Raw genomic sequence first — 21,390 nt, 5'->3', positions numbered from 1 at the left:
TCATTCACCATTATCAAACAGGAGCAGCGTTGCCGTATCTATCAATATTTTGGTAGATCTAACTATTTCAATCAGTCGGTGGAACTTGATGTATTAAATTACTAAAATTAGGATTAGCAATGCTCTTGGTAAGTAAATATCAAATACATTATGTAAATCTGCAATATGGTGGGATACAAACTAATTATAAGAAGTAATTCAGTTTCATTTGCCCTTATCAAATAGGAGCAGCGTTGCCGTATCTATCAATCTTTTGGTAGATCTAACTATTTCAATCAGTTGGTGGAACTTGATGTATTAATTTTTGAAAATTAGAATTAGTAATACTCTTGATCAGTAAATATCGAATACATAATATAAATCTGTAAAATGATGGGATATAAACTGAGTATAAGTAATTCAGTCTCTTTTAGAGCCATCAACCAACCGCAGCATTGCCATATCTACTAATTTTTGGTAGATCTACCTATTTCGATCAGTCTGTGGAACTTGATGTATTAAATTACTAAAATTAGGATTAGTAATGCTCTTGGTAAGTAAATATCAAATACATTATGTAAATCTGCAATATGGTGGGATACAAACTAATTATAAGAAGTAATTCAGTTTCATTCACCATTATCAAACAGGAGCAGCGTTGCCGTATCTATCAATATTTTGGTAGATCTAACTATTCCAATCAGTCGGTGGAACTTGATGTATTAAATTACTAAAATTAGGATTAGCAATGCTCTTGGTAAGTAAATATCAAATACATTATGTAAATCTGCAATATGGTGGGATACAAACTAATTATAAGAAGTAATTCAGTTTCATTTGCCCTTATCAAATAGGAGCAGCGTTGCCGTATCTATCAATCTTTTGGTAGATCTAACTATTTCAATCAGTTGGTGGAACTTGATGTATTAATTTTTGAAAATTAGAATTAGTAATACTCTTGATCAGTAAATATCGAATACATAATATAAATCTGTAAAATGATGGGATATAAACTGAGTATAAGTAATTCAGTCTCTTTTAGAGCCATCAACCAACCGCAGCATTGCCATATCTACTAATTTTTGGTAGATCTACCTATTTCGATCAGTCTGTGGAACTTGATGTATTAAATTACTAAAATTAGGATTAGCAATGCTCTTGGTAAGTAAATATCAAATACATTATGTAAATCTGCAATATGGTGGGATACAAACTAATTATAAGAAGTAATTCAGTTTCATTCACCATTATCAAACAGGAGCAGCGTTGCCGTATCTATCAATATTTTGGTAGATCTAACTATTTCAATCAGTCGGTGGAACTTGATGTATTAAATTACTAAAATTAGGATTAGCAATGCTCTTGGTAAGTAAATATCAAATACATTATGTAAATCTGCAATATGGTGGGATACAAACTAATTATAAGAAGTAATTCAGTTTCATTTGCCCTTATCAAATAGGAGCAGCGTTGCCGTATCTATCAATCTTTTGGTAGATCTAACTATTTCAATCAGTTGGTGGAACTTGATGTATTAATTTTTGAAAATTAGAATTAGCAATACTCTTGATAAGTAAATATCGAATACATAATATAAATCTGTAAAATGATGGGATACAAACTGAGTATAAGTAATTCAGTCTCTTTTAGAGCCATCAACCAACCGCAGCATTGCCATATCTACTAATTTTTGGTAGATCTACCTATTTCGATCAGTCTGTGGAACTTGATGTATTAAATTACTAAAATTAGGATTAGCAATGATCTTAGTAAGTAAATATCCAAATACATTATGTAAATCTGCAATATGGTGGGATACAAACTAATTATAAGAAGTAATTCAGTTTCATTCGCCACTATCAAACCGGAGCAGCGTTGCCGTATCTATCAATTTTTTGGTAGATCTAACTATTTCAATCAGTCGGTGGAACTTGATGTATTAATTTTTGAAAATTAGAATTAGCAATACTTTTGATCAGTAAATATCGAATACATAATATAAATCTGTAAAATGATGGGATATAAACTGAGTATAAGTAATTCAGTCTCTTTTAGAGCCATCAACCAACCGCAGCATTGCCATATCTACTAATTTTTGGTAGATCTACCTATTTCGATCAGTCTGTGGAACTTGATGTATTAAATTACTAAAATTAGGATTAGCAATGCTCTTGGTAAGTAAATATCAAATACATTATGTAAATCTGCAATATGGTGGGATACAAACTAATTATAAGAAGTAATTCAGTTTCATTCACCATTATCAAACAGGAGCAGCGTTGCCGTATCTATCAATATTTTGGTAGATCTAACTATTTCAATCAGTCGGTGGAACTTGATGTATTAAATTACTAAAATTAGGATTAGCAATGCTCTTGGTAAGTAAATATCAAATACATTATGTAAATCTGCAATATGGTGGGATACAAACTAATTATAAGAAGTAATTCAGTTTCATTTGCCCTTATCAAATAGGAGCAGCGTTGCCGTATCTATCAATCTTTTGGTAGATCTAACTATTTCAATCAGTTGGTGGAACTTGATGTATTAATTTTTGAAAATTAGAATCAGCAATACTCTTGATCAGTAAATATCGAATACATAATATAAATCTGTAAAATGATGAGATATAAACTGAGTATAAGTAATTCAGTCTCTTTTAGAGCCATCAACCAACCGCAGCATTGCCATATCTACTAATTTTTGGTAGATCTACCTATTTCGATCAGTCTGTGGAACTTGATGTATTAAATTACTAAAATTAGGATTAGCAATGCTCTTGGTAAGTAAATATCAAATACATTATGTAAATCTGCAATATGGTGGGATACAAACTAATTATAAGAAGTAATTCAGTTTCATTCACCATTATCAAACAGGAGCAGCGTTGCCGTATCTATCAATATTTTGGTAGGTCTAACTATTTCAATCAGTCGGTGGAACTTGATGTATTAAATTACTAAAATTAGGATTAGCAATGCTCTTGGTAAGTAAATATCAAATACATTATGTAAATCTGCAATATGGTGGGATACAAACTAATTATAAGAAGTAATTCAGTATCATTTGCCCTTATCAAATAGGAGCAGCGTTGCCGTATCTATCAATCTTTTGGTAGATCTAACTATTTCAATCAGTTGGTGGAACTTGATGTATTAATTTTTGAAAATTAGAATTAGCAATACTCTTGATCAGTAAATATCGAATACATAATATAAATCTGTAAAATGATGGGATATAAACTGAGTATAAGTAATTCAGTCTCTTTTAGAGCCATCAACCAACCGCAGCATTGCCATATCTACTAATTTTTGGTAGATCTACCTATTTCGATCAGTCTGTGGAACTTGATGTATTAAATTACTAAAATTAGGATTAGCAATGATCTTAGTAAGTAAATATCCAAATACATTATGTAAATCTGCAATATGGTGGGATACAAACTAATTATAAGAAGTAATTCAGTTTCATTCGCCACTATCAAACCGGAGCAGCGTTGCCGTATCTATCAATTTTTTGGTAGATCTAACTATTTCAATCAGTCGGTGGAACTTGATGTATTAATTTTTGAAAATTAGAATTAGCAATACTCTTGATCAGTAAATATCGAATACATAATATAAATCTGTAAAATGATGGGATACAAATTGAGTATAAGTAATTCAGTCTCTTTTAGAGCCATCAACCAACCGCAGAATTGCCATATCTACTAATTTTTGGTAGATCTACCTATTTCGATCAGTCTGTGGAACTTGATGTATTAAATTACTAAAATTAGGATTAGCAATGCTCTTGGTAAGTAAATATCCAAATACATTATGTAAATCTGCAATATGGTGGGATACAAACTAATTATAAGAAGTAATTCAGTTTCATTTGCCCTTATCAAATAGGAGCAGCGTTGCCGTATCTATCAATCTTTTGGTAGATCTAACTATTTCAATCAGTTGGTGGAACTTGATGTATTAAATTACTAAAATTAGGATTAGCAATGCTCTTGGTAAGTAAATATCAAATACATTATGTAAATCTGCAATATGGTGGGATACAAACTAATTATAAGAAGTAATTCAGTTTCATTTGCCCTTATCAAATAGGAGCAGCGTTGCCGTATCTATCAATCTTTTGGTAGATCTAACTATTTCAATCAGTTGGTGGAACTTGATGTATTAAATTACTAAAATTAGGATTAGCAATGCTCTTGGTAAGTAAATATCAAATACATTATGTAAATCTGCAATATGGTGGGATACAAACTAATTATAAGAAGTAATTCAGTTTCATTTGCCCTTATCAAATAGGAGCAGCGTTGCCGTATCTATCAATATTTTGGTAGATCTAACTATTTCAATCAGTCGGTGGAACTTGATGTATTAAATTACTAAAATTAGGATTAGCAATGCTCTTGGTAAGTAAATATCAAATACATTATGTAAATCTGCAATATGGTGGGATACAAACTAATTATAAGAAGTAATTCAGTATCATTTGCCCTTATCAAATAGGAGCAGCGTTGCCGTATCTATCAATCTTTTGGTAGATCTAACTATTTCAATCAGTTGGTGGAACTTGATGTATTAATTTTTGAAAATTAGAATTAGCAATACTCTTGATCAGTAAATATCGAATACATAATATAAATCTGTAAAATGATGGGATATAAACTGAGTATAAGTAATTCAGTCTCTTTTAGAGCCATCAACCAACCGCAGCATTGCCATATCTACTAATTTTTGGTAGATCTACCTATTTCGATCAGTCTGTGGAACTTGATGTATTAAATTACTAAAATTAGGATTAGCAATGCTCTTGGTAAGTATATATCAAATACATTATGTAAATCTGCAATATGGTGGGATACAAACTAATTATAAGAAGTAATTCAGTTTCATTCGCCACTATCAAACCGGAGCAGCTTTGCCGTATCTATCAATTTTTGGTAGATCTAACTATTTCAATCAGTCGGTGGAACTTGATGTATTAATTTTTGAAAATTAGAATCAGCAATACTCTTGATAAGTAAATATCGAATACATAATATAAATCTGTAAAATGATGGGATACAAATTGAGTATAAGTAATTCAGTCTCTTTTAGAGCCATCAACCAACCGCAGTATTGCCATATCTACTAATTTTTGGTAGATCTACCTATTTCAATCAGTTGGTGGAACTTGATGTATTAATTTTTGAAAATTAGAATCAGCAATACTCTTGATAAGTAAATATCGAATACATAATATAAATCTGTAAAATGATGGGATACAAATTGAGTATAACTAATTCAGTCTCTTTTAGAGCCATCAACCACCCGCAGAGTTGCCATATCTACTAATTTTTGGTAGATCTACCTATTTCGATCAGTCTGTGGAACTTGATGTATTAAATTACTAAAATTAGGATTATCAATGCTCTTGGTAACTAAATATCAAATACATTATGTAAATCTGCAATATGGTGGGATACAAACTAATTATAAGAAGTAATTCAGTTTCATTCACCACTATCAAACCGGAGCAGCGTTGCCGTATCTATCAATTTTTTGGTAGATCTAACTATTTCAATCAGTCGGTGGAACTTTATGTATTAATTTTCTAAAATTAGAGTAAACATCAAAATACATTATGTTTAGAAAAATATCAATCGAATGTCCGATGATGTTCATTTCATCCAACAAAAACAAACCGAGATCTAATAATATCGACTTTATTTACGGCAGTCGCTATAAACCACTTATTTATCCGACGGGATCTAATTGGGCACGGATAGAAACGGCGACTGATTTTGATTGATTAACTTTTAATTCGAACGACAGCGCCAACATCTCCGCCACCTTTTAAATCTTTGAAATAAATTCGATGCAACGACTGATTGATTTCCCTAAACGAATTTGGACGAGATCCGTTCGGCCTTCGATTAGTTTCATCGGCGACAAGAAAACAGAAGCCCGTCGACGGATTAATTACGTTCGACGTGGGCCCTTTGACTGTTCGCGCGAGATGAAACTTAATAAATCGGCGGAAAATCGATTAAAAATAACGGACGTGTGTTCCGGTGACTCGGAAAGCTCCGAATATAAGTGAGTGTTTCTTAAAACAAGCCGTTCAAAGAGTCGAATACCGTAGCTATTATGCAGATCTGCGAACAAAACTGTTTGAGTATTTGGTATGATGAAAACGAAAATAATACGAATAAAATAAATACCTTTTTTGATATTTTAAAGTCTCCTTTTACCAATGAGGGTTTATCTGGACTGGATCTACAGTTTAACGTGGGCTCCGAACCACGGTCCTCGGCATTAAGCCTACCGACTGGCGAGTGACCAACTTTAGAAATCATCCCAGAAGACATCCGGTCTTACCCAGCTTGGTTACTGGCGTGACTGGGACCATTTTTCTTGTCGGATTTTGCACTCTTTCTTAAGGACAATCACAAACATTAAACCATGCCCTAGCAGGATTCAAACCCGCGACTATGACAACAGTAGGTGCACCGTCCTTTCACCACTACGCCGACCAAGCCGGCAATATATTGTTTCAATTGTGGCCAGATTTTCAAAATTATTTTTTTATTCGAAAGAGTGCACTTCCGAGGTGGTTCCATTGGAACAAAATCGGGATATGTTGGGGGGAAAGGGAGAAAATCGAGGGAAACGCTTACATTTCAAAGGCGCGTACAAAGTTTTCACTTAGTTAAAACTGATCAGTTGGTAGTAGTTAAACTAATATTGTAAATAGATAAATACGTTTAGGTATTAAGCTAAATTATGTGTATATAGTAGAATATAAAATACGTGTAGTAGATAGGTTAATTGTTCATTTTTATTTAGTTATTACAACAATTATTATAAACATATTTTATTTTAATATGTTTTTTTTGGGTTAAAAAGCTAGGTTTGATTATTTTTTAATTTTTGGTGGGTTCCTTATTTATTTTTTGAAGTCGGTTAATTTTTTTTGTACAGAAATATACAAATTGGTTGGTTTACAAATATAGAAAAACCAAAAAAACTAATCCAAAATGTTTCATATTTAAATACAGCTTGATAAATACGATGAGTTATGTCACTAAGACATAAAATAATTATTTTAACAATTAATTAATATATTAAAATGTATTAAATGGTACTATTGATCATATTCTAAGAATCGATGAACTATGGTTTATATACGAGGTGCGACTATAATAGAAAGAAACTAATAAACCCTATAGCTATATATTATAGAAAGTAAAAGTACCTTAGCATGCGTGTCGATTGGCCAGAACTGTCACAAAGTCAGAAAGTTATAGGTATAAAGTATATGGACATTTCCTGTCAAGTTCTGTATTCATATTATTTAACACAAATATCCCTATGTTACATAGCAATCTACAAAATTAGTGTTACACAATTATACAAATAGCATTGTTATTTTACTGATAATTCATACCTTATAACTCATTTTTGCATTGGCTACCGATAATTTTATCCATTAAACAATAAATAATTATCAACAAAACTTTATATCTATAAAATTAACCTAAAACAACAAAACGTGACCGTGAAATCTGTCAAGAATGTCTGTTCAGAATAAATGCACATCACTAGTTCTGGCCAATCAACACGCACGATGGGGTCCTTTTACAGCCGCCTGTACGATAAAGCTATAGGTTTCATTAATTTCTTTCTATTATACCCACACCTCGTGTATACAGCATAGTTCACCGATTCTTAGAAGATGGTCATAAAAATTAGTTGATGCTGGACGAATTCCAAATACTGGTCTGAATCACGATTGTTTACGAGTCAGTTTTATGACGATTTTATGAACAAAACTGTATATTTATTGGTTCATAACGTTTAATAAGCTCAATGAATATTAAAACACGTATTTTCTACTTTGTAATAGTTTATTGAGTTACGATATACGAATCTTACCTGTTGCCATTTCAGATGGGGAAAGTCGGTGGCAAACACTGAGGATACGGCAACGTGGGCCGAGCACAACAGGAAGCCGAACATTCCTGCCACCCATGACTTTAGAGGCATCATCGCATACGCCAGGAAAACCACAAAAACAACCTGAAAAAGAGAGAATAAAAGTAAAAAAAAAATCATACTGTTAGCGATCCAAAACTGGACCACTGCCTGGTACCGTCTATTGCCTCTCCATGGCCCTTGGCATGAGTTACAAAAGGACGCTTTGGGAACGTGGAGAGGATATATTCCTCGGTATCATCTTATACAGTTCACATCTCTCTTATAATAATAATAATACTCCTCTTCATATTTACGTGTTTATTGTATTATTCATTGTCTTATTTAAAATATTTCATTATCCTCGTTAATATTTTTATTATTTAAAGAATTATTATAACATACCTCTTAAACCCGATCCAAATATCTAACAATATACTGTAAAATCACAGTGAACTCATGTCATCACCACGTCGAATGTATTACGAGGGTGGTTCAAATATGATCGAGACAAATACTCTGACACGTTTATTAATTAATGAAAAAATTTACAAAATTTTACAGTTTTTGCGCTTCTTTCAGTAGTCCAAACATGTGGTAGTTGCAGGGTGATAAATCCGGATAGTAGTGGGGTGTTCCAGTACCTCCTACCCTAATTCCTATATTATATCGAGGGTGAGACGCGCGGTATGAGGGCGCGCGTTATCCTGGAGAAGAATCGCACTTCATGCTGGAATGCTCCTCCGCTTCGCGCGAAAAGCGGGTTTCACGTGTGCTTTCAGAAGGTTATAGTAGTATGTAGTATTAGTGGTACGTTGGGTGGGCAGGAAATCGACGTACAGCACGCCCCGCCGGTCCCAGAACAAAGTAAACAGAACCTTACCCGTACCTAGTTGTCTTCGATTTAATTGGCGCCCCTTCCTCCTCCACTCTTTAGACGACATGTTGCTATCCGGAGTGTAATAGTGTACCCATGTCTCGTCTGTAGTGAAGATTCGCGTTAAAAACACCCCCCCCCTCACGCCTCATATCGCTTCAGCAAACGGCGACAAACTTTTAACCGCGTAAATTTTTGCTCGAAGTTCAACAGTTTAGGAAGCCATCGCGCCGTTATTTTACGATATTGAAGGTGTTCGCGGACGATAGACTCTATACTGCCAATACTGATGCCGAGTTTAGTCGAAATGTCTCGAACATTCATCCTACGGTCCTTCAAAATGAGTTGTTCTACGCGGCGAATGTTGTTTGGTGTGATGCTGGTTTGCGGTCGACGATTATGCGGCTCGTTCTCGACGGCTTCGCGGCCATTCTTGAATGCTTTGGCCCGTTTAAACACGACAGCCTTACTCAGGCACTCACTACCGAACTGATTTCGCAAACGCAGAAAAATGTCCGTCTCTTTAACGCCTTCCCACACCAAAAAACGAATGACAATACGTTGCTCTACGGCAGTCGGCACTTGACGTTCACTCTCAACGAAAAATATGCCACACAGTTCGTAAGGGACCCAGCTCCATCATATTTGAACCGCCCTCGTACATAGTCCAGTTTGTAAATTCGTTTTAAACCAACACGAATATGTAGCTAGAGGGATGTAGAAGTTTTGTGAAGGCAATATTAAGTTTTTAAAATGAACTTTATAACATATATATTTTAGAGTAGGATTTGGAACAAGATATTTTACACGGGGAACCATCAAGGATCTTGAACCATGAAAGGCAATAAAAACAAGTTCACGCCGATTTAAGAAGAACGATGGAACGAAAACAATGATCGCAGTTGGTCGATCCGATACCAACAACGTCAGGCTCGAAATTAATTCGAATTTACATTGATCTGAATGTGGCATTTATTAAATTGTTTGGCCGATATCCAAAGCAAATGCATCCATCCAATAGCGTTCGAAATGCGGCTGCTAAATTAGACGTGGATATCGCCGCGGATTAGTGAATGTTTGCGCTAGGGATTAAAACATCTGAAATCCATTTCGTACAGTAGTTAAATCAAAAATAATATTCGTTTGTTTTTACTAAATCGCCTATTTAATAGTGGGCGTTAGTCGGAGTTTATTCAGTTTCCCACACGATTGTTCTGTTCAATTAGGAGTAAATCAATTTTCGGGATTAAATAATATTTGTTTGTTTGATGTTTTATTATATTATGGGGATTACAAAATGAAAAATATATTTCTGAAAAGTTAGTGGATTTCTGTTTATGTCACATATCTCAAAAAATATAAATACTACATCATTTTAATATGGATTTTCGTTTATTTCACACCAAAATACATATATTTTGAGATTTTTATCTTTATCCGAGAGGTGAAATATTTTGACATATTTTCCATATATATAGTCGTGAAAATTTGCGATTTTTTGTCATTTTCAATATTTTCATTGCCATTTCCGTTCAATTAACTAGAAGCTAATGAAAATTACAGGCATTATGAAGAATTTTACGCTGAATCGAATGGTAGTATAATAATTAGTATATCACCTTTAGATTTTAAGTTACACCATGAAAAATATATTTTTGAAAAGTTAGTGGATTTCTGTTTATGTCACATATCTCAAAAAATATAAATACTACATCATTTTAATATGGATTTTCATTTATTTCATTCCAAAATACATATACTTTGAGATTATTATCTTCATCCGAGAGATGAAATATTTTGGCATATTTTCCATATATATAGTCGTGAAAATTTGCGATTTTTTGTCATTTTCAATATTTTCATTGCCATTTCCGTTCAATTAACTAGAAGCTAATGAAAATTACAGGCATTATGAAGAATTTTACGCTGAATCGAATGGTAGTATAATAATTAGTATATCACATTTAGATTTTAAGTTACACCATGAAAAATATATTTTTGAAAAGTTAGTGGATTTCTGTTTATGTCACATATCTCAAAAAATATAAATACTACATCATTTTAATATGGATTTTCATTTATTTCATTCCAAAATACATATATTTTGAGATTATTATCTTCATCCGAGAGATGAAATATTTTAGCATATTTTCCATATATATCTCGTGAAATTTTTTTGTCATTTTCAATATTTTCATTGCCATTTCCATTCAAATAACCACAAGCCAATGAAAATTATTAAACACTTCAATGTTTACATAGAAATGGAGTGTTTCCTCATGTCTTGTAGAGAATCTTTTAACTTCCTTTAAGACAGTTTGAATCTGAAGGGCTGGATGTAAAAAGGTGTTCCTATGGTATCTGGGTGCATCCGCAATACCTATCAGGACTTGTTTTGAAATTATTATTGTATTATGTTCACATTACTTCTCGCAAAACATCCCCATTACTGAGGTTAAAGTATTTCGTGCAGCAACAACTTTTTTGTAGGGATATTTTAGATTCTTTTCCAAATAACCAATACATTTCTTGTATTTTAAGTGTAGTTCTTCTCTTTCTTTCTGATACGCTATTTCCAAGAAAGTTCTGCATCAAGACTCATCCCAAGGCACTGTATTATTACTATAAGAGAAAATAGAAATAATCATATTTATAGGTACATGAACAGTTTTGTTGTAGATGAATTCAGTATGCACTGATTTATTCTCGTTGGTTCTTATTCTCCGATATTGTCTCCACTGGTAAGTATCATAGTTACATCATCAAATGTAGCCATAATTAGCTTACATTTACTAAAATTTGGCACCAACGCAAGGAAAAGTGTACTTTGAACAACAACTAATTCAATTTTGATCATAAATATTTGTTTACTCGTTATTAACCCAGAAATATAAATAACAATCTCTCGTACAACTAATATTTGTGAGCAATGAACCTAATTTTTAGTTGTATTTAAATAAATTAATGTTATCTAAATGTTGTAACCTCTTGGCCTTTGGCCAAGATCTCCGACAAATTATAGCTTCAGGAAGTAAAATCGATTTAAAAGCATCTGATATGTTGTTATTGTTTCTAATTGTATTTTTCGTTATTCCAAAATGATGTTTTTGACAATCAGACCATGGCCAAATACTTATATAGTAAATTTCTCAACAAAACTCATTTTAGTAACAATTCAATTAAAAAGTCCCCGGCCTGATACCTACATGGCGCTACTAGAATTAAATCCTTATGTTTATTAATTAGCCCTAACTCTCAAAAGATGCGTGTATAAATTTGACAACTGTCGGATCATTAGTTTGTGAATTATAGCATTTTGAGTGAAGCAACTTTTGTTATTGTGAAAAAAATGATAAAAAGGAATTTCGCGTGTTGACAAAATATTGTTTTTTGAAGGGAAAAAATACAGTTGAAGCAAAAACTTGGCTTGACGTCGAGTTTTCGGAGACTGCCCTAGGAAAATCAACCATCAGGGAATGGTATGCTAAATTTAGACGCGCTGAAATGAGCACCGAAGACGGTGAAAGCAGTGGACACCCAAAAGAGGTTACTACCGACGAAAACATTTAAAAAATCCACAAAATGATTTTGAATGACCGTAAATTGAAATTGAATGAAATAGCAGACACTCTAAAGATATCAACTGAACGTGTATATCATATCGTTCATGAATATGTGGGTATGAGAAAGCTCTGTGTAAAGTGGCTGCCGCGCGAGCTGACTTTTGACCAAAAACAACGACGAGTTGATGATTGGGAGCAGTGTTTGAAGATGACCAAGCGTAATAAACCCGAGGTTTTGCGTCAATATGTGACAATGGATGAAACATGGCTCAATCATTTCACTCCGAAGTCCAATCGACAGTCACCTACTGCATACGATAAACCCGCTCCAAAGCGTGGGAAAATGCAACTGTCGGCTGGCGAGGTTATGGTGTCTGTATTTTGGGATGCGCATGGAACAATTTTCATTGACTACCTTGAAAAAGAAAAGACCATCAACAGCGACTGTTACATAGCGTTATTGGACCGTTTGAAGGACGAAATCGCCGAAAAACAGCCGCTTTTGAAGGAAAAGAATGTGCTGCTTCACCAAGAGAATGCACCGTGTCACAAGTCAGTGAAAATGATGGCAAAAATCCATGAATTGGGCTTCGAATTGCTTCCTCATCCACAGTGTTCTCGAGTTCTGGCCCCAGCGACCATTTTCTGTTTTCAGATCTCAAAAGAATGCTCACTGGAAGAATAAAAAAAACTAAGTTTTCCAAAAAAATGTGTTTTACACATGTACAATGTTCAGAGAGAAACAATCAGAACATTATATAAAAACAACTATAAAGAACATCCTTTATACCACTTAGTGTGTTATGTTTATTGTTTATTCTCTCTTTCTCATGTATCCTTCCAACTTTTGTTGGACTTGCTTCCTCCATGTACTGTCCACACCAATTGAGTTGTCTCCTTTGTATGTGTTCTTTCACTGATACAACAATGAGTTTTTTTCTTATTTCTATACCTCTCACCCTGTCTATCTTTGTTACCTTTATCTCTCTTTGACAACACCCATGTCTCGCAACCGAAAGTTATAGTTGGTTTGTAAATTGCATTGTATACATACATTTTACTTTACTTTGATATTTCCATTTTATTAATGAATTTACTATATATAACAACGAACAAGTTCATGGTTTTTCCAAATTCGTAATCAAATTTTTGTTCACATTTTTATAACCTATAAGTAGTCCTATTGTCGCCACTTGATATTTATTAAATAGGGCTTAAACTTCACTACATTGGTAGTTTTTTGACAGACAAATTAAAACAAATAAATGAATAAATTTACTTACTTGCCAAGTGCCCTCCGCTGCAACTTTAGTGACCGTGCTGCTGGGATATAATGGTAAGGCCAGAGCACAGAAGGTGGCCAAGAAGAACAGCACAACGTAGCAGACCCACAAAAGGTAAGCGTCCTGCATAAAGCGAGTGTGCAGGAAACCCAGCAACAGCGCGAACAATATGCAGTGGGCTGCATGGTAGACATTTTGAATAGTGGCAGTCTGAGAGTAAACCTAAAAAACAAAATAACATTGAAAATATAAGAAGTCTCGGCATAATATTATTTAAACTTCACGGTAAATATAACAACAACATTACACAAGCAAAAGTATCATCAACCGTAGATATTTACTATCAAGTTGCTGAAGTCTCACTTTCGTTCTTTACCGTGTAATCTTGCAGCGAATATTACCATTCATACATCCGTAAAAATTTATGGATATGAGTTATTTATCTCTATTGAGCTTTAAAATCTTCACCAATAAAATCAATTATCTTCCTCTGAGCTTAAATCGGTATGACTCAAAACCTATTTTAACAGTTTTATAATACCATTTTATTACCACAGAAGTTAAGCATTAACTTAAATAATCACGCTTTAGTATTTGGTTCTATGTGGAGGGTGTGTCTAAGTTTTGAGTGCTCCTTTTGTAACTTTATAATTATTTTTTGATAAATTTTATTTAAAGTTTCGTCCATTGTTAACTTAGACTTTTCCTAGAAGTACTTTAAGGTAATCTAAGAACTGATCTTGACCTAATCGCATCATTTTATCAAATTTTCCGCTGTTATCCGCCTTTATATAATCAAAAGCTAATCAAAATTTTATGAATAATAAAAAATTTTACGCTTATTTTCGAAAAGTTTGTGAATTTTTGTTAATGTCACAAATCTCAAAAAATATAAACACTACATCATTTTAATATGGATTTTCGTCTATTTCACCTCAAAATACATGTATTTTGAGATTTTTATCTTTATCCGAGAGGTGAAATATTTTGGCATATTTTCCATATATATAGTCGTGAAAATTTGCGATTTTTTATCATTTTCAATACTTTCATTACCATTTCCGTTCAATTAACTACAAGCTAATGAAAATTACAGGCATTATGAAGAATTTTACGCTAAATCGAATGGTAGTATAATAATTAGTATATCAGCTTTAGTTTTTAAGTTAGATAATGAAAAATATATTTACGAAAATTTAGTGGATTTCTGTTTATGTTACATATCTCAAAAAATATAAATACTACATCATTTTAATAAGGATTTTCGTTTATTTCACCCCAAAATACATGTATTTTGAGATTTTTATCTTTATCCGAGAGGTGAAATGTTTTGGCATATTTTCCATATATATAGTCGTGAAAATTTGCGATTTTTTGTCATTTTCAATACTTTCACTACCATTTCCGTTCAATTAACTACAAGCTAATGAAAATTACAGGCACTATGAAGAATTTTACGCTGAATCGAATGGTAGTATAATAATTAGTATATCAGCTTTAGTTTTTAAGTTAGATAATGAAAAATATATTTACGAAAAGTTAGTGGATTTCTGTTTATGTCACATATCTCAAAAAATATAAATACTACATCATTTTAATATGGATTTTCGTTTATTTCACCCCAAAATACATGTATTTTGAGATTTTTATCTTTATCTGAGAGGTGAAATGTTTTGGCATATTTTCCATATTATAGTCGTGAAAATTTGCGATTTTTTGTCATTTTCAATACACTCACTACCATTTCCGTTCAATTAACTACAAGCTAATGAAAATTATAGGCATTATGAAAAATTTTACGCTGAATCGAATGGTAGTATAATAATTAGTATATCAGCTTTAGTTTTTAAGTTACATAATGAAAAATATATTTACTAAAAGCTAGTGGATTTCTGTTTATGACACATATGTCAAAAAATGTAAATACTAAATGATTTTAATATGGATATATATTATTTTGTTGTCGTTTCAACGAAGATGTCGTGAAAACATTTTTAACGTTTAGTAATATAGTGTCATCAAATTTAATTTTTTTTTTCTAACACAGATTTCCATTACTTTTGAAACCGCCCCCGTATCGAAGGGGATAATATTAGAAAAAGAAACCTTCGCCAACTTGCAGCGATTCACTCAATGAAATGCCGAACTAGCTAGAGGTGAAGGCTGATTATTTATAGCGACTAATTGGACTAGAATCAACACGATTTCACGTCAGAAAGCTAAAATTGTAGGTTCGCAAAAACGTATGCACATTAATTTCGGTATGTGTGCGCTCGTGTAATCATATAATTAAGAATATACATCACTACGCATCATTTCAGTTCCATTAAAAGCTAATTGACACTTCTTGCGTTGTCGTTTGTATGGCTGAATCGAATAATATTCTATTTACGGCGTTGATGACAGATGAGGCATTGAAAATAATAAAAGATTGATGATTTTATTTATGCGAAGTTGTAAATATACTCCAACATTATCGTTTTTTGTACATATAACACGTTAAGGTAATAATTTAACGTCTCTTCTTTCCCCTGTTTGTTCTAATTCTATAAAAAGCTGAATAATATCATAACAAGACCTCAATGTTATGCTTATTAAACGCGCTTAAAAGAATTTTTCGAAAATTCCTATCATTTTCGGAGATATAGCTCGAAGAATTGGCGAAATGATCACGAAGTGGAATTTGATCACGAAAATTCCCTGTACTATGAAAAGAAGATGAAAGAAGTACTATGAGATGAAGCTTCGAACTTATACCGATTATAAAGTTGTAATCTTCATTAGAGCAACTATTAGGAGGTTAAAACTAGCCATTTAGAAAGAACATTTCCTAATTCTTATTTTCAAGTACAAGAAGCAGGAATTGCTAGTCGTTGTACCATTATATATATCTTGACGTCCTTGTCTAGGTCATGCACAAATATCCTTTAAAATTAATTCACAGTCCTAATATGTAAAAGATTCCTACTTAAATTCAATAATTTCCTTATCTCCCACGTTAGTTGATGTTGTGTATTTCCCTTTTCGTGCCACTTTGGTCTACGTCTATTATTTAACTCTTTTATTTTTCCTCTTATCGCGGGGTTGGCAATTCTGCGAACGCTGAATCGCATTTTACATATTCCCATTACAATACATTTTCCTAATTAAATTTCGGACGTTTTGGAATGCGCGCCATTATGACGAAACCAGCAGCAAAACTGGAACAAACAACAGAGAACGTACGGACAAAGGTGGAGCAAAAAGCGAGATATCTGGTTCGAAGCGAATTTTCAGATAAAAAGCATTAATTAACAAAGAAGTGGAGGATGGGGGGTCGTATTGTGGGATTCCCTATAATTCCCGCTATAAATATTCATAAATTTCCATAATAGAACGAGTTTTAACCGGGATAAGTTGGAATAATACATAGCTTTAGCTTTTCGAAAAAAAAAAACGTTTGTAAAAAAATCTCAAACTAGCATGGACCAATATTATATTACATACAACAGTAGTACTGATAATTTTTGCCACATAGCCATTTTGTGGTTTAAATTATTACAAGAGTTGAAAAAAGTTCTGAAAAACGAGTTTGAAGCAAATGTAACAAAGAGAATCACCAAAGTGGTGATTCACCAAAGAAAATTAGTTTCGAATATAATTATTGGCAAGGCAGAAAGGCTGTGAAGCAAACAAAAAGATCTACAAGAACAAGAACGGTTACAAGAACCTATTAAGAAAGAAAAATGATAAAATTTACGAGAACTAAGAAGGTACAAATAGATTAGTATAGCCCAGAATAACAGTTGCACGAAGATGAGAGAGATGAAGAGGTTATATTTATGATAAAAAGTGTCTCTTTATTCCATCTAAAATTGAATGTTTTGTATATGTCACAAAATCATCTTATTATTTTTTTATTTAAAATTTCGTTTTTTTATTTAATATTACAATGAGTAAGCCAAATAAAGATGCAGCCCGTATGACGAAAAATAGGAATAAAGAAACAATAATTAAAACAACGGGGTCCGCTACCTAGCCTAGGTGTTCACAATATTTCTACGAGCTCTTATATGCTATAGTTAGTGCTTCAAAAGCAAACTGAATGGTTTTTGCATTGAACGACATCCGACTATCTGTCACATCAGTTCAGCAATAACATTATACACAAATATCTGATTATTTTAAATAAAAAATTTCTCCCCTTCCCCCAGCCTGATCCTGATTTGGCCAATGGCACCACCTCGGCCCACAATTGACGGAGAAATCGGCGAATATACATTAAATATATATATATATATATATATATATATATATATACAGCTGAACATAAAACCTCCTGCTTTTCCTTGAAGTCGATTAATAAAATAGAGCGACTCAAAATGGAACAAAAAGCGAGTCCGAAGACTGTTTCTAAAAAAAGCCCTATTAATTAACGTGGACGAGAAGGGTAGGGGATGATATTGTGATGTCTCCGTGATAAATATTTATAATTTTGAATAATTGGACAGCGAGGATTATGAAGTACTATAACAGAATGAGTTCCGAATAATATTTATTTAGCTTTAGTATATCAATCAAATTGTTATAGAAAATATTACAAAAGTGATTTAGGATGAAGATGGTAACATTGGACTCAGGTACAATGAAGGATTTTTCATTTATTCTTAACTATCAACTATGAAGATTACGCTAGGTAGTTGAAAGGTTTCGAATGGTTTGGTTTGGTGCATCCGTCATATAATCCCGACCTAATTCCTTCTGTTTGTTCGTTCTTTCGACTACTACTGAGATTTCTCAGTACAATAAAACAATACAGTATAATAAAGAAAGGGTTAAACTGTTACATGAAAAACTAAAAGACACGGAATATATATTATATATATATATATATATATATATATATATATATATATATATATATATATATATATATATATATATAACCTCCTCCTTTTCCTTGAAGTCGATTAATAAAACAGAGCGACTCAAAATGGAACAAAAAGCGAGTCCGAAGACTGTTTCTAAAAAAAGCCCTATTAATTAACGTGGACGAGAAGGGTAGGGGATGATATTGTGATGTCTCCTATAGCACCGTGATAAATATGTATAATTTTGAATAATTGGACAGCGAGGATTATGAAGTATTATAACAGAATGAGTTCAGAATGTTATAGAAAATATTACAGAAGTGATTTAGGATGAAGATGGTGACAGTGGACTCAGGTACAATGAAGGATTTTTCATTTATTCTTAACTATCAACTATGAAGATTACGCTAGGTAGTTGAAAGGTTTCGAATGGTTTGATTTGGTGCATCCGTCATATAATCCCGACCTAATTCCTTCTGTTTGTTCGTTCTTTCGACTACTACAGAGATTTCTCAGTACAATAAAACAATACAGTATAATAAAGAAAGGGTTAAAATGTTACATGAAAAACTAAAAGACACGGAATATATATTATATATATATATATATATATATATATATATATATATATATATATATATATATATATATATAACCTCCTCCTTTTCCTTGAAGTCGATTAATAAAACAGAGCGACTCAAAATGGAACAAAAAGCGAGTCCGAAGACTGTTTCTAAAAAAAGCCCTATTAATTAACGTGGACGAGAAGGGTAGGGGATGATATTGTGATGTCTCCTATAGCACCGTGATAAATATGTATAATTTTGAATAATTGGACAGCGAGGATTATGAAGTATTATAACAGAATGAGATCCGAATATTTATTTAGCTTTAGTATATCAATCAAATTGTTATAGAAAATATTACGAAAGTGATTTAAGATGAAGATGGTTGGACTCAGATACAATGAAGGATTTTTCATTTATTCTTAACTATCAACTATGAAGATTACGCTAGGTAGTTGAAAGGTTTCGAACGGTTTGGTTTGGTGCATCCGTCATATAATCCCGACCTAATTCCTTCTGTTTGTTCGTTCTTTCGACTACTACTGAGATTTCTCAGTAGAATAAAACAATATAGTATAATAAAGAAAGGGTTAAACTGTTACGTGAAAAACTAACAGACCCGGAAAACATCGTAGCTAGTGACGATTGGCTATAAAGATTTAAAACAAGGTATGGAACGATCGGAATCAATACAGCCATTCAAAGGACTTTATGATACAGGTATTTATGATACTGTGTTATAAGAGAGAAATGATTATATTAAAAAATTATGGTCGAATTTCCGCCACTGGGCCATCACCAGTGTGTATTAATCTTTCTTTGTGTAATAAAACGTTTATTATTTATATCACCGAAATCCCGTTCGTTAACTTTAATTCGAGTTAAATTTGTAAAACCAAATGTAACTACGTACCAGTCCTAAGTTAGCTAGCAGGAACGTCAGAAGCACGAAAAGGGCCACCACAGCCGCCACGCTAGAGTGTTGTAACTTGCAGATGTAACGCTGGTAGAGCTGTTCCAGTTCGTCGTTCTCGAAACGATGGGGATTGATGGCGCGGGCCAGGACACGAGGCGACGTCATCGCCTTCACGCTGTGATCCATAGTTAGGAGTGGTGGTTGCGGCTCTCAGGACACTTTGGACTGGATGGTGCTGGATGAACTAGTTGGTCGATGAGTTGCCATTACTGAAACAGAGAAAAAATATATTGGAAAACGAAACTACGAGGGCTACTCAATAACCACAACTGGGGATAATTAGCAATAAAATATTTTGAAGATGAAGTCACTCGATCTATTCATTGTTTACTCTCAAATCTACATGGCGAGATTCCTCATTCAAATGGCATCGATAAATTCACATTATGTGCTTGTTTTTATATTATAATAGAGTGGGAATGAAGTTTATTAGGTTACGTGAGTGGTAATGATAAAGAACGGTCTGGAGGACCAAAACACTTCGAAGATTGTACGACTTATTGAACGAAAACCTATCACAAATTCTCAAAGGACTTTCGGACAAACAAACTACCATAGTAAAACACATTTTTTGGCAAAATTAGTTTTTTATTCAACATAATTCTCTTCAAGGGTGATACACTGATTATAACGATGCTCCAACTTTTGATACCATTTTTGTAGTACGATTTGTCCTTTGCTTCAAAATAGACCTCACTTTCGGCGTTCACCTCTTCATTCGACGAAAATTTCTTCCCAGCGAGCATTCTTTTGAGATCTGAGAACATGATATAAACACTGGGGGCAGATCTGGAGAATACGGTGACCGAGGACAGTGAATGCAGTGAACGTTCAAAAGTGGTTGTTACCGAAGAAAAATTTAAAAAATCCACAAAATGATTTTGAATGCCCGTAAATTGAAATTGAATGAAATAGCAGACACTCTAAAGATATCAACTGAACGTGTATATCATATCATTCACGAATATGTGAGTATGAGGAAACATTATGCAAAGTGGGAGCCGTGCGAGCTCACTTTTGACCAAAATCAACGACGAGTTGATGATTCAGAGTAGTGTTTGAAGAGGATTAAGCATAATAAACCCGAAACTTTGCATCGATATGTGACAATGGATGAAACATGGCTCCATCGTTTCACTCCAAAGTCCAATCGACAGTCATCCGAGTGGACTGTACACGATGAACCCGCTCCAAAACGTGGGAAAACGCAACAGTTTGCTGGCAAGGTTATGGCGTCTGTATCTTGGGATGCACATGGAATAATTTTCATTGAGTACCTTGAAAAAGGAAGGACCATCCACAGCGACTATTACATAGTGTTATTGGACCGTTTGATGGACG

General features: G+C 33.2%; 1 protein-coding gene across 15 annotated transcripts in view; it reads right to left on the bottom strand.

Moving 5' to 3' along the window:
- Nucleotides 1–21,390, bottom strand: part of rut (adenylate cyclase rutabaga) — a 218,580-nt gene that overhangs the window by 76,507 nt on the left and 120,683 nt on the right. For all 15 annotated transcript variants that reach the window (XM_076409069.1, XM_076409070.1, XM_076409058.1 and 12 more), the window contains 3 exons: nucleotides 19,987–20,258; nucleotides 13,658–13,879; nucleotides 7,896–8,039 (listed from right to left, as the gene is read on the bottom strand). In XM_076409069.1, the coding sequence (XP_076265184.1) occupies nucleotides 7,896–8,039; nucleotides 13,658–13,879; nucleotides 19,987–20,175 (555 nt within the window). In that variant the 5' untranslated portion in view covers nucleotides 20,176–20,258. The remainder of the gene's footprint in view (nucleotides 1–7,895; nucleotides 8,040–13,657; nucleotides 13,880–19,986; nucleotides 20,259–21,390) is intronic.

The sequence above is a fragment of the Rhynchophorus ferrugineus genome, unplaced genomic scaffold (assembly GCF_030347505.1).
Source record: "Rhynchophorus ferrugineus isolate W39M unplaced genomic scaffold, kcgeb_rfMv2 rfM7, whole genome shotgun sequence".
Classification (NCBI taxonomy): Eukaryota; Metazoa; Arthropoda; class Insecta; order Coleoptera; family Curculionidae; genus Rhynchophorus; species Rhynchophorus ferrugineus.
Note: the sequence above shows the minus strand (reverse complement) of the source record. Positions and strands in the feature narration are given on the sequence as shown.